Source organism: Pyrgilauda ruficollis, unplaced genomic scaffold (genome assembly GCF_017590135.1).
Source record: "Pyrgilauda ruficollis isolate IOZ18807 unplaced genomic scaffold, ASM1759013v1 scaffold71, whole genome shotgun sequence".
Lineage (NCBI taxonomy): Eukaryota > Metazoa > Chordata > Aves > Passeriformes > Passeridae > Pyrgilauda > Pyrgilauda ruficollis.
The window spans coordinates 463,943-481,262 of record NW_024528933.1 but is presented as its reverse complement, the minus strand read 5'-3'; the positions used below and the strand labels follow the sequence as shown (position 1 = coordinate 481,262).

The 17,320-nt window shown below is 40.0% G+C and overlaps 1 protein-coding gene across 6 annotated transcripts in view; it reads right to left on the bottom strand.

Annotated features, from left to right (window-relative positions):
* Window positions 1-15,693, bottom strand: part of MLLT3 (MLLT3 super elongation complex subunit) — a 117,679-nt gene extending 101,986 nt beyond the window's left edge. For all 6 annotated transcript variants that reach the window (XR_005956684.1, XR_005956685.1, XR_005956686.1 and 3 more), the window contains exons 1-2: window positions 15,429-15,693; window positions 14,759-14,939 (exon numbers count right to left, since the gene is read on the bottom strand). Coding sequence is in view for 3 of the 6 variants with exons in the window: in XM_041485567.1 (XP_041341501.1) it covers window positions 14,759-14,939; window positions 15,429-15,440 (193 nt within the window). In the remaining 3 variants the exon portion in view is untranslated. The remainder of the gene's footprint in view (window positions 1-14,758; window positions 14,940-15,428) is intronic.
* Between the last annotated feature and the right edge of the window lie 1,627 nt (window positions 15,694-17,320).

Genomic DNA, 17,320 nt, shown 5'->3' with positions numbered 1-17,320 from the left:
ACCAAATGAGACCACACAAGCATATAAAGTAGAAGATACACAGCAAATGCACTTCCTCCTCCTCCTGTGGGCTACCTCACAGGTCAGAGATGCCCACAAATCACAACTACATCAACTTTTAATCTAATTCTGTTTCACAGCAACATAAGTTAGATCTCAAACTTATTTAATACTAGGAACTAGTTGAAAGTGAACTCTCATCATTATAGCCATGCCCTTACAGCAGACGGCTGGAGAGTCCCCCTTCACATGCCAGTTGAGTTTTGTGTGCCACAAGTTTGAAAGCTAAATGAGATATATCCAAAGTCTCCACCCTGTTACTGCTCTACAACTGAATGACTTTCTAACAATTTACAATGTAAATTACATGAGAAACAACTTAAGCTACACAATGCCTAAACTATCAACAGCACTGTCAAGTTGCACCCAAGTTACCTGAAGTGATAAATCCTCTAACAACATAGTTTGAATGGCAACTCAATTCAGGCTAAATATTAAGTTGTGCAATTTCTCACACCTCATTGCATAAAAGTATTTGCACCAGATATTTGTCTTTCTTCTTGGATCAACTGTATGGTTTCCATTTCTGGCAAAGCTCTTCAAAAAAGCAAACGGAATACATATTCAATGCAATACAAAGTTCACAGCTACTTTTAAAAAATCCCATTCCAGCAAGGACATCATTACCTCACTGAGAAGCCCAAGAATTGAACCTTGAGCACAGTTTTATAAGAAGGGCAATACTTGTCAGGCCAAATTACTAGCAAGACAACTCAAATGAGAAGACAACACTCAAATTCCAACCACTAAGAAATAGCTAAGTCTTAAAAGCAAGATTTAGTTACTGCATAAGACCCAAAATCTGTATGATAATCACAACTACAAATCATCAAGTGTTTCTTCCATCTTTACCAGATGAACATCAAAGCCGGAAACCAACTAAGGGTATAAACAGAGAGGATAAAAGCCATTTAGAACAAACAGCTTTGAATCAAGAGATCTAGAAGGAACAAATTTAAGACAAATCCCTAAGCTTATTAAAATGTCCAGTCACCTGCAGATACCACAAGACAAAGGCAAAATAAAGAAATCAGTCTTTTTAGTGACTGAATGACAGGAGTGCCACTGGTAGCAAGATGAATGGTATTAATTATTGAGATAAAAATCTCTCTCAAAGATTTTCAGAGTAAGAGCTAACAGGAATACTGAGATTTGATAGGGCAGGCCAGTACTAGAAGTGCCAAACCTTGCTCATGTATCAAATTAAGTCCAATAGCAAACAGAAGTTTCATTGCTTCCTGAACAATATTAAGGTTCCAAAAGAAATCAGCAGCTTTGTAGAACCAGAATGAGATCTGAGAAAGAAATCAGGTGTGCTTAATCTAGTAAAAACAGTTTGGATATCTACAGGCCCACACAGACCAGCAAAAGGATGAGTACTGGCACAGAACTGCTAGCCTCTGCCATGCTCAGCAAGCTGTACAGGGTCATTGATTTTTCTGGGTCTCAAATTTTTGTTTTTAAGTTGGATCATTTTTTCATTTCATGGTTTGCTGCATTTACAGAGTATGGACTATTCCCAACTAAATGGTCAAAAGTGATTGAAACATATTGCCTTGATGTCCCTGTGTCCTTGTTAAGTACTGGAATTCTCACTTGCTACCAACTAGTTTTGTTACTTTACAAGTGACCTGCAGTTCCACATCTCTTCAAACATGCATAGAGACACAGTAACAGCTCTCCAAATCATGGCATTAAGTTCTCCTAATGCCAAGTCACATCTCTAAATGTTACATTTTTCTAAGAAATTATCCTGCAGCACTTGCTCTTACCACAAGCCACTGAGTGGTAACCCAGAGAACATTTCTTCCTTACATCACTCCCCTACACTGGGCTCCGGGATTACCTTACATATATATTCACATGTTTAACGTACCCAGTAGAGCCAAGTAGGCATCCAGTGCTTCCTAACCCCTGGTTTCCAAATAGGAGTACCAATACTTCCAAGAGAGCTTCCCCAAGCAACCAAGAACATATCAAACTACAGTTTCTGCTTGGCACTCTTAACTTTTCAGTCACAAATGGAAAGTAATTTGGAGCAAGACTTCCAGAAGACAGTAAGGGCATCAAGCTTACACTCACAAAAGAAAATTAACTAATCCAAATATTCCAGAAGTGAGGTCACTTGGACTACTTACTCATACTGCTGCATAAATTTGCAAGAATTCTCCTTCTGATTTACTAGTAAATAAGTTCATATTAATATGCACATTTTGGATACCATGATCTAAATGCACTAAATGAAAAAAAAGGTGCAATTTCACAGTGCAAGTACAGTATTAAATATCCTCAAAGTAGACAAGGTCCTTTTTAAGTTTTCTTCAATAGAAAGCTTTCTAAACCCTGTTTCCTTTTTGTTGCTTTGAGAAAATGGAGAAGCAATTAGCATTTACAGCTTAGTTCCTGCTTCCAAAATACCCCTTTAACTTTTTTTATTATTTTTATGGTGGATATAAATCGCACCAAATTGTTAAATCACAGCTATTTTCTATGCTACCTATACAAATAGGGCTGATTTCTGGCAAGCCATAAAACAATTATGGCTGAATTCCTGCAGCCCTTTGATATTCCAGCTTGCCTGTAGGGCTTCAAAGCCATCTTAGGGCAGCGCTAAAAATCTAATTTCCAGAAGGCAAAGAAGGAAAATAAGGCATATCAATTCCCACATGCTCAAACATGAACACACCAAAACCTTAACACTGGGATGATTATGTTTGAAAGTGACTTAGAACAAACACACATAAGATACAGCAATGGTTTAAATCGACACTGCTTCAAAGAAGGCAAAGATACAGACACCTTGAGAAAAAGGGCATAAGGCATACTACACCTGATTCCTCAGCACTTTCTGCAAGTAGGGAAGCATATTCTCCTCCTTGAGCATTCAGCTCTCACCTCTTCTTGTGTGGAAGCATAGAAAGGGGTGACAAACAATCAATGTGTAAAGGGAAATGCAGAAACTGCCTAAGTCTGCAGAGGAAGCAAAGGCACTTTAAGGTACTAATACTATCAGTAACAATTACATAGAGATTCAGCAATGACAAGAACCTGAAAATTTATATAGGTGTATTTTACATTTGCACTATTATTATTATTATTATATTTAATATGGAAGGGTCTGCCCCTCATTTAAGCTGGGGAAGCCGGTTGTTTCTGTACCAACATGGTTTCTGATACCATGAAAAATCTCTGAGGAAGGCTAGGCGACAACACTATAATCCCTTCAAATAACGCCAACACCATTTTTGCCTTCTAACATGGAATTTCGAAGAGATTCAACTGAGCAATTTGAAAACTGATTACTATTTTTCTTTACATGAGAGAAACTTTCATATTGCCCAAAGAGAATACTATTTGAGTAATATAATTCACATTGGTGTAGACACACAAAAAATGCAAATATCTTTAAACTCCCTGCTATTTAAGTGTCTGCTGTTTTTTGATCGAAGGCTAAAAAATTTTTGCCAGTAATTCCTACTGTGCACAGGCACACAGTATGAATGCAAACACAGAGTCAATATTACATCAGAATTATGGACTCTCTATTCTAAGGCTGTATAAATGAGTACATACATAATTTGTATAAATGAGGCACATGCACCCACGTCACATTTTTTCTCCTCACAGAATTAATGCACATTCTAGAGGCGCTGCAGAAAATTAGCAAAATCCAAAACCACTGAAACAAACTGAAAACAAAAACCAACAGACAATGACAATTTCATTCTAAATCCATCCTCTTAAGAATAAGTAGCAACCTGGTGATCTCTAGCAAATGGTTTGGCCAATAAAGTGAATACCAAAGACAGAGAGTAACCTTTAATATTTGGCCTTTCCTGATTGGTGCCCACCTCCCAAAAAAAAAAAAAAAAAAAAAAAAACAACAAACCAGGCTTCTCATAATAATTTAGAATTTCCCCTAATTTTTATGAAGTCCATTCTTCTTAACTTTGGCAACTAAAATGGCAAAAACCCTTTCAATCCCATACCTGGCCACTGCTGGAGGCATCCTGCACATAATGTATCCCTAAACTGCAGATAAATCATTGGGCCCCCAATATGCCCCCCCACTTTGTTTTTGTGAAAGCAATTACAGAAGTGGGTTAGACACCAGCTATGTAGTATTAATGTACAGTACAACAGGCTGCATAAAATGAATGCAAGAAATCTCTCTCCAGGGAGCAGGAAGAAGAAGCCCTATCTTCAGTGCCTTATCCTGCATGCCAGCCTTAATCACCATTATTTTCCTTTGGTGTTTTTCATGCAAAGATACACATGTCAGTTTTCTTTATTTCAGAATAAAACTGTTCAGCAAAAGGATATTCCAGAAATTTTTTGAGTCTAGATTAAGAGACTGAAGTTTCAAGGCAAGCCAATTGATCTAATCACTGTATTAGGTTCCAAAATCACAAAACAAACTCCATGAAATTACAATATAGGTAAACACATGTACAGATTGTGTGCATGGTCTATACTTAAAACAATACATACATATCAAATGCTTATAAAACTGATTTTAAAAAACAGAGGTTAATTTAGATTTTAACCAAGAAAATACTGTTATCTAGATCTAAGGACAGACTACAAAGGAAGGAACTGAAACCAAAATATAAAATTTTTTATTGTCTAGAATACACACATTGACAACTTCCCAGATTTAAACTACTCCTAAATACAAATTGGAAAAAAAGAAAAAAAAGAAGGGAAAAAAAAAAAAAAAAGAAAAAAAAAAAAAAAAAAAAAAAAAAAAAAAAAAAAAAAAAAAAAAAAACCACAAATAAGCCCAAGCCACATTTTAAATATTCCATATTGAAACACAATAGCTATTTTTGATTGTACGCTTAAAATGTCAATCTTCAGTAGTTTATTAGTATTTCAACTAATGCAAATTTCAGTTCAGGCATTAAGACAAAAATGTAAGGAAATATCCCTGCAGTCCAAGGTCAGTAATCTAATACAACTGAACTTTTGTTTCAACACCTGCAAGGTCTGCCGCGATTGTTTGACTTTGCCTCTATTAGATCATATACAAATTCAAGGAAGTAACCTAATGTAGATCTGCTTCACAGAAACAGATTTGTTTGTATTTAGTTTCCAGGCAATACCCACTAGAAGGGCAGTGCTAGGATGGGACAGCAATGCCTGAAGAAGCAAACAAGTATTTTACTAATGCTGGCTGCCTTATTTGATCTAGGTTCAAGGGCTGGTCTTGGTGCATTTGCACACGACTGCCAAAGGCACTTACAGAGCTTGGAAGGAGTTGCTTCAGAGTAATTTATACACAAATACCTTACAGCATTTTTAAGTCAGCTGTAATATCTTTTATTTAAAGAACTACCTAGGGAATAACTTATGCAGAGAATGATAAAAGCCACTCTCCTTACAAGAAAGGATACTAGGTAATTACAGAGACCGGTTGCCTACCTGCCCCTATTCACACAGAGAGGAGTTTAAGACCACGAGATAGGGAACACATTTATGTGATTGCCTTTTTCTTAAGCAAAAGAATCTTATGTTCAGACCAACCTCAAAAAAAAAAAAAAATTACAGCCAGAGAAGTCCTCCTGAAATACATCTACTCTTCAAATAGGAAGGATAATGCAACTGTATGGCTATATTGTCATTTCTATTAACCTAAACTGTAATGAATAATGAGTAGACTATATGTTACGGGTAGAATACTTTTTGCTGAAAAGACATCACAGCAATATGCTGCAGAAATGGGCTAAAACACAGCACAACGGAAAGGGGCCAAAAAAAGCCCCACCAAATTTAAGTTGGGACCTTTTGTTTTAGAATATTTACTACACAAATGGAATCATTTACAATACTCACAGAAGCCACACACTTAAAAACACTTCAGACACATTACTGACAGCCAGGCAAGGAAATAAGTTGAATGCCAAAAATATTTAGTCTTAACAGTGCAGGAATTTTATCACAGACAGGAGCAGACCTTTGCAGCTCTAAGAGACATAACACTAATAGTAGTAACAAAATAGATTAGGAGCCTTCAATATTACAGAGAAATTTACAAGAACTGTGTCTTCTGATTTCTGTACAGCAAACAAAGATTACTTTGGCAGCCTCTAAAGGAAAGACTAAACAAAGCAATACATTTACAAAACACACCTTTTGGGGTTGTTGTTTCTTGTAATTATCTCTTTATTCCTTGCTATTCCTCAGACCAATGCTCGTTATTTTTTAGACATCTGAAATTTCTCTGTTGAGAACTTCTTGGTATAGTTAATTGACCTTGTCCAAAACTAGTTCAACTGCACTTCCATCCTCTTGTCAGCTACTAAATTTGGGGAACAATCTACATAAATACTTTCCACATTCAGTCTTCAAACACAACAAAACCATTCCACAGCCTTCCTCCCCATTTCTTAAAAACTCCAGTGTGGATCCTATGCGGAGTTATCCACTGGCAGTAGATATCCACCTCCACATCCTTGTCAGCCTGTCCACTGGGTCACTCCCTTGTACGCTGCCTGTGCTGCAGAGGAGGCAAGCGCTGGAATGCAGTGCCTGCTGGGCCAGAGCTCAGCAAAACAAAACCCCCAAGCCCTGTGAGACACAAAGCAAGCAAGCACACACTGTGCACAGGACACAGACTCTCCACAGCACCTCCACTTACTAAGCATTCCTCCAGTGAAAGGCAGCAACTGGGTGCAAACCTTTGGGTGCAAAGGGCTTGGCATTGGATCTGGCTAAAAAGAACTAATCTTCTGCTTATTGGTGTCCATTTTTTTCCTCTAGCAAAAGCTTACGCCATAGAGACAAAACACACCACCACCTAAAAAAATATTTCAAGGGTGCACAACACTTTTAAACATGAAAGCTTTTCAGTTTTTTATGTTTAGTGATATTTAAACAAACACTTTGTTAGAGCTATTTCAAAGCAATACTCATTAAGACCTTTCCACAGAAACAAGTCAAAGACTGTACAATTTCAATATACTTTACTCTTTCACATAGTTTTGCTTTTCCTTGTAGCCATACTAAGTCATTTTAAGACACTAAGAGTATCCAGCATTACATTGTGCTGTAAGAAGGCTGGGCAAGAAGAAGAAAACTAACAAAACAAAAAATACCCAACAAGTCAAAAAAAAAAAAAAATCCATCATCTGGCATCATCCTAACTACAAATACCTGCCCTGGAATATCATACCAGATCTGTGCATCTCCACGTTCAGAAAGCATACAAGATTTCAGGTTTAATCCACCCTCTCCTTCTTTTCAGTAAAACATGGTGCCAGTGCTGTGATGACACAAACTCCCATTGTGTAAATTATTTTTACCAAGTTCTTCATTAAAATACTCGCCTGGAATTTACATTATGCAAAATGAAACGTGTATATATTATAGAGCCTGGTACATGATAACAAGAGGAATTGAAACTTCACTTACCCATTTAATACCAATCAATCAAAATTCATTACATGAAAGGTTGCTTCAAGAAACAGCAAACATTTTTGGACCTATCATTTTTCCACAGGCAATGGAAAACATGATTGCTAGTCTCTAGCCCACAACATCAAATAGTTCTGATTACACTGAATCTCTATGTTTTTCCTTCTTGGATAACTTGCCCTTAAGTTTGCACACGAAAGGTAAAATATTGTCTTCCTCCAAGTATACAAGAAAGTATACTAAGTATACATAGTCCTCAATTTCCCCTACAAGCCTACACCTTGTCTATTTCAAGATATATGTTATATTCACATTACTTCTATCTAGAAAGAGAAGAACAATTAATGTCCTACTGAATTGGGTGGAATTTTTCTGTACAAGCTTTAGAAAAGCAACTGCAAATAGTAAATTTAGATTTACTGCAAACCACAACCTATCATAGGAATCATCAACAAAACCAACCCACCTCACACTGCTCATTCAGTTCTACTCTTGTTTTGCTCCATGTGTAATAATTCACCTTGTTATCATAAACATTTGAAAATAGAAACACCTATGCCAATATTGATCTTTATGACCAAGGTGTATACCAAGGTATATGAAAAATACATACATCCTACCATGTATAGTCATGTTTTTTTTTAAACAGAATTATGGACAAGTAACTGCCGTCATTCAATTGCAATTTGTAAGCATCAGCTGCTCAGAACATGTCTGAATTGCATTTAAAAGAAATTACATTTGATCTATCTTTTAGATGACGTTATAGCTGCCAAGACCTCTGCTACTATAGTGTGCACAAAGTTGAAAATCAAACTCATACAGACACACTGGGCTCACCCAGGGAGCTCGAAGAAACAAATGTGCACTCCTCTAGAAAGCCACAGTCAGTGCAGGAGTTTGGCACAGGATTAGCAGTGTGATACAGCCCATACCTGGCAAGGAAGGGAGAGAATTAAGCCAAAGATACTGATAAGAGCTCTGATGGCATATATAAATAGATTTAATTTTAAAATCAATTCCTGCACACATACTTAAGTAAGCATACAAAAAGCAAACATCTTGAATTATAAGCTAAGTGTTTTATGACAAGATGAGAAATCATAATTTTCATGCAAACGTATATAACTGTTAGAATGTGACTATTCCTTTGTCTTCATATATGTCTGTCAATCACCAGCAGGAAGGTAAGAAAGAGGATAAACTAAATTCTGTAGGTTTAAAATTGCAGGTGTTCATCACAAGACTCTCACAAAAATTAATGTAGTAAAGCTTCAGCAGCTTATAGATCTAATTCTGGATTGTATGTGTATAAATTAACTGTGTTTTCCCCAGCTATTGCAAGCATCAACAAGCTTTACATTCAGGCTGCCACCCGAACGTATCAAGTTGTCTTTTTTACAGATTTTACCAGAACAAAGGACAGATTAATCCTCTTCAACATTTCTCCCCAAAACCTGAATGAAAAACTATAAAAAGCCCCAAAATCAAACCCAACACACAAAAACTGAATCCTAACCATACTGCACATCATTACAAGAACAGCCTTCATACTTAAACAGTATCACAAAAAGTACAGTAATAGATCTTTGTTCAACATTTCACAACTAACTAAACCTTAACAGATTTATGACTGCAGCTTATATCGCCTAACCTGTAACTGTAAATAATACATGGTTTAAACATTTCTAACACATTTATTTTTCTAAGGATAAAAACTGTACAGATGTAAATAGAGTCATAAAAATAATTATTGAACAACACACCTGTTTTCATTTTCTTAAATAAATTTAACTAACTCCAGTTTTAATACTGAGATATCTTCTCCCTCATCTTCCTAAAATCTTGATCTTACACAGAATAATCTGGTTTTCTCTACTTCAAGAAAATAGTATTGTACAGCTATCCAAAAAAATCTTTTATACAACAGCCCTGAAACTACTTCCTGCCATCTAAAAATCTCAAAGAGCTACAATCAATAAATATTAATATTGTAGCTTTAGTAAGAAGTAACTAGAATTACTTAAGACTAAAAAACTCTTTCAGCAACTAAATGCTATAGAAATTTAACCTAATGTGAAATAACCAATGTTCATCTTTTACAGTTTAAGAGAATCAGAACTGATTGACAGTTTTGGACAGAAATCAGCATTTGCCCTTGTAGAAACATGCTTACAGGGAGAACAAATATAGGTAGGAGTAGCATCCCTCCAATTAAATTAAAATAAGCACACAATGAACACAATTCACACAACTAAACCACCTAAAAAACTGTGCAAATAGACTAGAAAAGTTTTTGACAATGGAGGATGCAGCAGCCGAATTATTTCCCAGTTTTTCCCACACTGTTTACATCTAAATAAAGCCTAAATATTGGCTTTGAATGTGATTATTTTTTGAATCACACCAACAAGGCAAAATTATTTATTAGAAACTGGGTTTTCTGTACACATAGTATCTTAAAATCAAAACCACCAATTATTTTCTGATGTCACTCATGTAAATATAAAACATGATAGCTTCCCTAAATTGAAACTCTTTGCACTTTCTTTCAAGTCTGCAAAATGCCCTTTTGAATTGCTACTGGCTGAATTAGAAAGTGCACCTAAAACCACATGTGTATTCTCAAAGCCATTCACCTTCATACTCAGTAGTAGCAAGATTAAGTCTCAAGAGTGTCCTGTTAAACAAATGAAGTTCTTCACTAGTTATCAGCCATTTCACGTGACCATTTTGCAGCTAAGAGCCAGAACTGACCTAAAAGATGCAGTATGAAACCTGTATCTGTTAGATTGATGAAAAAAAAATTCCTGTGTGCCTATCATACTTAGATGGTTAGGCTCAGGCAAATTTAAGAGGGGAAAAAAAGCAAAGAAAACAGATCTAAAACTGATCTAAGTTCTTACAAGTGTAACTAAATATTCTAATAAAATGCACATCATAAAACTGATTGCCTGTTTAGTAATCTTCATGGTCTGCCTGCACTAGCTGGTCTGAAAGGAAAACTTCAGTCATCTGGGAAGAAGCTGCTTATGAGTCCCTATCCTCACATCACTCAGTTCACTAAAATTAATAGAGTCAAAACTCTCATTGACTTTAAATGGAGCACAAAAAGGTTTTTTTTTTTCAGTTAAAAATCATGAAAAGGAAAAATAATTTTAAAAGAGTAGCAAAAGGCATCTTCTACAGTAACAGTATAATAAATATATTTCAAACTGTTATGATTCACTAAAATCTCATTCTGTACTAACAGACTACCTTCATGAAAACAACCAATGCTGGAAATGTGAACTTTCTAGAAGACAACTGGAGCTGGTCCTTCCTGTACTAGAACACCAAGCACCTTTACTTCCACCACTTTGCCATATCATGGTAAAACTTACTGAGCTAAGAGGTGCACTAAGCAGCACTGCTCTCGGCTCTGCAGAGAAAAGCAACATCTCTCACTTTTAAAGTTACAACATTCCAGCAACCAAACCAACATTTTCACACTGACTAAGCTATTAGCACAGAAACACTGCCCAGCCTTTTTTTTTTTTTAAATAGGAAAAATTTAATTTGTCAAAAAGTTCCACTGATTAACAGAAATTTAACTACTCAGAACACACTAGTTCTAATGCCACTTTTGAGGTGTGCTTACGAGTCATCAAAACACAAGCAATACGTTTCCTTATCCAACTGAAATACTGTAAGAGAAAGAGTAAGTCAGGCAACTGTTGAAGAGCATCAGCTCTTCTTGGGCAAGGAGAAGAAAATACTTCTACATTGCCTAGCATCCATGCAATTAATGAGACATATTATGATGCAAGAACAACAGCTCCTCTTTCGGAGGCAGTATAGCAGTGGATCAAAATTAACCACAATCTGATGACAAACCTTGCTTCACAGACTTGCTTTAAAATACTTCACTTCTACACACAGGCTGATTTTCTTCACATGAATGATGAAAGATAGGCAGCACATGCTTTGAAATAAAAGTAGAACCTTAAAAACTCTCCATATCTTCTCTCAACCAATATATATCAGCAGACAAGATTTGCAAATAGCAGCATTTGTGATGGCCTGACTGTCCTAGTGAGCTTTTGTCTTACAAATACTACTCCAAATTGAGTCTGGGCACTACTCTCTATAATGTGACTACCAGTCCTGTAGCCACCCCCCCATGAAACTACTCATGGAAATCAGACAGCAGAGCAGGCCATTGAACGGGATGAAGCACAAAGGACAAATCACTGCACACTCCTCTATGCTTCACCTTGCAAGGATAAGCTTGGGCACTCAGTCATCATAAGACAAACAGAAAGCAATAAAACCACCGTCTCATGCTCAGAATTTTAAGGTGAGACAGACTGAAAGAAGAAGAATACTATTTTATTAGATCATTCAAGCTTATCCACACTTTGTCCCCTGTTTGTCACTATCATCCCTCCATCCTGCCAACACACACAAACCAACTTGCTCTGCACTCCAGTGACTGAACACCACCCAAGTAATGCTGCCACCTTAAAACTAATGCAACTTTGGGATACAGGACCCTGCTTGCTCTGTAGCAACTATTAGCAGAACAAACACTTAAGACACACCTTTGCAAACTCACTGCCAACATCTAATATTTCCAAAATTTCTAGCATAAACAGATAAGCAAAGCCATAGTTGTAGCTGGCAAGCTGACAGTTTATCCAGCTATTCTCATAAATTTGCAAAGCAAATGAACTGGCAATAATTTATCTCCCTTGCCTCCCCTGGTAGCTGGAATTACTGTGTCCCTAATAAAAAATGATCTAGTAACAGAAATACTTTATGAGTTAATAACACCTATCTTAGCTTGTTGATTTATTCTTTTCAAATTGATCCATGAGCTTTACAGGTAGACCCAATGAACTAAAATTTTTCCTAACATTCATACATATCAGAGATAAAAAGAACACTTACCAGACAACTAGGTGTTATTATGGCTAGCCAGTATACTAGTACTTGCTTTTGATTAATCTTATACACCTAAATTCAGCATTGCTAAACCCATGGCTCAGGAAAAGTTTGTGAAATTACCAAGTATCTCAAAGCAGTAAATTATCGTATGCTAAAATAATAAAGTATATAACTGCAGACAAAGTGAAAACAGGTAGTTTGACTAACACTTCAAACTTGCATATCATTCCTATTAAATATGCACCACTTGAGGTATCAAACCAAACTAGTAGCACTGATTTACAGAGACCAAAAAAACCACCTTAGAATACTTCTGTCAAAAATTTTAACAGTACTTCTAAAGTAGAAAGACAAACTGCTACCACTTACAACACACACATTCCCACCACCCTTTTAAACACTTTACAATGGCAGAAAACATTCTAGGTAATTCACACATGGATCATTCCCCCAATGTGATTTCAAGGACCTGAAACTTCTTTAGCATCAGTAGTTTCAGGAGGCTAAGCAACACCCAGAAGTTAATGGAGCGCCTGCCATCCAGGTTATAATCTGCAGAATGAGAGTGGCTGCAGATCCTACAATCCAAGGCAGGTACAAGCACTGTACAAGAAGTCCCCTCCCAGGTGATACAAGAGGGCATGCTTCCCAGCAGTTGCCACATCATGAAAATGATGCATACAAACAAAACCCCAAAATAAACACTCTTACTTAAACACTCTTACACAGTTACTTAAATGACTGTGTAACTGAGCTCAGCAGCTGGAGACACAAAGCAAGTAGCAAATGATGTATCCCTCACTTGCAATAGTCCTGAACTATAGTCTTATTAGCAAGCTCCACATCACACCTAGCAACCAAATTTGGGAAGCTAGGGATTCATGTTTCAGCAAGTAAATAAATATAGCAGAGATAATAAAAGCAGAGAGGACCACCAACAACCCCTATGCAGATCAGGCTTTAAGTATTAAGCACACTTTCTACCACTGATTTAATGATACGTCATCTAATTCACTGAATATGAATAATACTATCTCAGCTATTTAGGCTTATTAGATCTGTTCTCAGGAGTTTTTCTGCCAAACTATTTAGATTGACTTAAAGTCATGTTTTTTGCACAAGAAATAGAAGAAAGCAAGAGGAAGCCTCACCAGGACATGCTGGGCAATTTAATTCAACAATAAGGCTGCAGTATTTTATTTCATACAATTCACTGAAAACCGTTTGTGTAGTACTGCACAGATTTAAATAGACCAAAAAAATACACTGATGGTATGAAAATAAAAGGGAGTTGATAGCCTGTACTTCAGAGGATAAACTCTGGAGCTGAAATAATTCTTACAGTCTGATGCTTAAGAGAAGGAAAGTATTCTAGAGAAAACATGGTCACTAATACAAAAAAAGGCACAGCTTGGTATTTTCCAACTGAGAAACATTAAATCAAACTATATGTTTTCATCCTACCACAAAGCAAAGCTTTTTTACCTCAACATTCAAAATTTTCCTGTCTTTTGCTCCATGAACATTCAATTTATCCCCCCCAGCTCCAAGAAGACACAATTTATGATAATGTTGTTTTAAGGAACTGGAGAAGTACTAGATGCCAATAAAGATAACAGATCAAATGAAAGATAACGCTTAAGTATTGTGTCTGTAGAGATAAATAAGCCTGCTCACTTCTTTTATTTGTACTGTTACCTCAACCAATCCCACTACAATAATCAAGACAAGCAAAGGCTTAGGAAACAGATCTGAAAACAAAAGGCTCATGTCTCACAAAAACACGTCTCACAGCCAAACTTGTATGGGTACAAATGCACCACAAATGCACCTTCTGAGACTTTTTTATGTACTCACGAGAAGATGAAACCCAGGAGACGAACAGGCAGGGTGTTCAAGGAATCCAAACACCAGTACCAAAATCGGAACAGCAACACATGCACAGGCATCCCTACTTCCAGTCATACAGGACATCGGGAGAAAACAACACCAGCCAGAAGGAAGTAACACGTGGGCAAAAATCGCCAGTAAGGACCTACGCTGGGACAGAAGCTAACTCCGTGCCACCCACCACCGAGGGACCAGAAGGAGTCGGGACCCAGACCCACGGCCGGACCAAGCTCTGCGGTCACAGGCAACGGGGAGTGGACATGCCCGCGGCAGCAAGTGCGCGAAGGGGCAGAGAGGAGCCCCTCCCGACCCTGGTCAGCCCTACAAGCGGCGGGAGAGAGCCCCGGCAGCCCACCACCGCACTGACGACCGCTTTTGTTCTCCACCGAGACCGGCACAGACCCACCGCCTGCGCCCGCTCCGGGCCGCCTCCAAGCGCTCATCCCAGGGGAGACCCCACTACCTCTTTTCGGCCTGGGGAAGCTCTCGTGCAGGTGAAAGATGACTTTCTCCACAAAGTGCTGAATGTTGCTGTGCTCAGGCCCTCTGACAAACACCATCCAGTCGTGGGTGAAGCCCTCCACGGTGGGTTTCTTCCTGACCTGGGCTCGGTGCCCCAGCTCCAGCTTCACCTGGACGGCACACTGCGGGGGAAGAGGCGGGGAGCGGCCGGTGAGCGCCCCAACAAGCGGAGATGGGGCTGTCGGCCGGAGAGAACCGGACCCACCGCGGGCAGTACGGGACATACGGACACAGCCGTACCATAAACACGGCAGAAAGGATTTGGTTGGGGGAGAGTTGGCAAAACCAGCAAGGCACCGCTGCAACAACAAAAAAGCGGCCCCACAGGCGAGGGCGTAGGACAGCCCTCGGTGTCACCGGGAGAGCGCGGGGAGGCGACCCGGAGCCCGCTGTCAGGAACGCTCCGTCCTGCCCTCGGCGCCTCCGCGCTCGCTGCCCGCGCTGCGGCGGCAGGACCACGGCTCCCTCCAAGTGCGTGCGCGCGCCGCGCCGCCGGGAGCAGCGGGAGGCAGGGAAAGCCGCATGCGAAGATAAATTCCCGGTCACGCCAGCACCTTCCCGCCGGGCAGCGCGGGGCGGAGGACTGGAGGAGACCCGCGCTACTCACTCACCGAGCCGGCCATGCCTGGGGCGCCGCTGTCGCCGGGGCGCTCGCTGCCGTCCCCCACCCCCACCGCGCAGCCCTAATTCATGAGGACGTGGAGGAGATGGCGGGCGCGCAGAGAAGCGGCGAGCGAGCGGCAGGCATCCTCTGTTTTGCTGCTCCGGCCGGCTGCGGCGGCTGCCGGCTCCGGCTCGCGGCTCCGGCTCCCGGCACTCCCGCTCCCCGCCCGCAGCAGCCCCAGCGCTCGACTCAGCCCCGCCGGCCAGCGCAGCGCCCGCCGCGCATGCGCACCAAGCTCCTGCCTGACACAGTGAGGGACGCAGTAGTAAGTGCCGGGGGCGGCACCGGCCCCGCTCGACAGCCAATGGTGCGCAAGCTCCTCCGCGAGGCCCCGCCTCCGCCCCGCCCGCCCTTAAAGTCCCGCTGCTGGCCGCGGCTCGCGGCGCCGGGCCCTGGCGGCAGCTCCGCCATGGCCGCTGCCCGCGGCCCGTACCAACAAACCTCTCCGAAAAGCCCCCCGTGAACCCCCTTGCACAAACAAAGAGAGGAGGACAGCAAGGGAATGCCCGACTTGCACAGGGTCGGCAGGTGGTGCTGGGCACGCAGCAGGCAGGAGATAACAAACGGGTTCTTCAACGCGTTTGTAGCGCCAGGTGCTATTTCCACCTGTAACGGGCTGAGTCTCCTAAAACACGGCTACAGCCTCAAACATTTCCGTATCTCGTCCGTATATGGGAGATAACGTGGGGATTCCTGCCACGGGAATATGCCACTGTGGAGATGGAATGATTTACTGTGAATGCCTAAATCACGGTGCTGACGTTCGTGAGATGAGTAAATCCAGCAGCCAAAAAATCGTGAAAAATTGCCGGCAGTAACTTTTAGCACGTCTAAAACTGATTTAGTCCTTTCGGTAACTGTATTTTGACAGTCTTTGCAATGGCAGTGATGGCCCAGTGACTGGACACAGCAGAGAAATGCTTCCCGCGAGCAGATGCCGCACACCCATGGAGCACCCTTCCTGGGCATCCCAAGTGTCACCAAGAGATGGCGCGCCGAGTCCTCGAGCTGATATCCTCATTTGACCTCTCCAGAAGACCACGATTTCTATCTTCGTTTCGGAAATGAGCGCACATTGTCCAAAGTTTAGCATGGTTTAATAATTCCTTCGAAACTACTGAGCTGCATCTTCCTTTTCTTAAAGATGTTGTAAGCCCTAATTAATAAAATCAGTACTGAGAATTGAAAAGGATGAATACAATTTGTAAAAACACACAAGTTACAACGTGACTTGAAATGTATATGAATATTCATGTATATGAATATCCATGTTTTAAAATCCTGATGTGTATACCTGAAACTTCACATATGTTCTAATAACCTTGCATTAGGCAAGCCAGCAAATATAAGAACTCCTGCTGAGTCCATAAACGCACCAAAGTTGGTTCTGGCAAGTTTAGAACTTTGTTCTTGAGTAAGGACTGTGTGCAAGGGCAGAAAAGCTGGACCACCACCGAGCTTAATGCAGTGTGCTTCCAGTGTCAGGACATATCTGAACAGAGCATCATCTTCCTAGCTTGGGATGCTACTGGAAGGAATGGAGCTGGATTGTTCTCTGGAGTCCTTCTATACTGACTTATTTCTTATGTATTTGGACAAAATAATTTGTCCTCTTGAGTTAAAATGGGAGTGAATCACTACAAGCTGTTTTCTTATAACACATACCAGTGTCACAGTGAAAATGCTTCTATTACCTAACTTCATGCATTCTAAATATCTTTTTACCTAACTTAACTGAGACCACTCAGTTGACTAATCATTACTCAGAAACATCTGCTGATTCATGCTCAAATTTGGAAAAGAAAAGGAGGTTTTTTTACTGTTAGTCAGTTGTGAAGC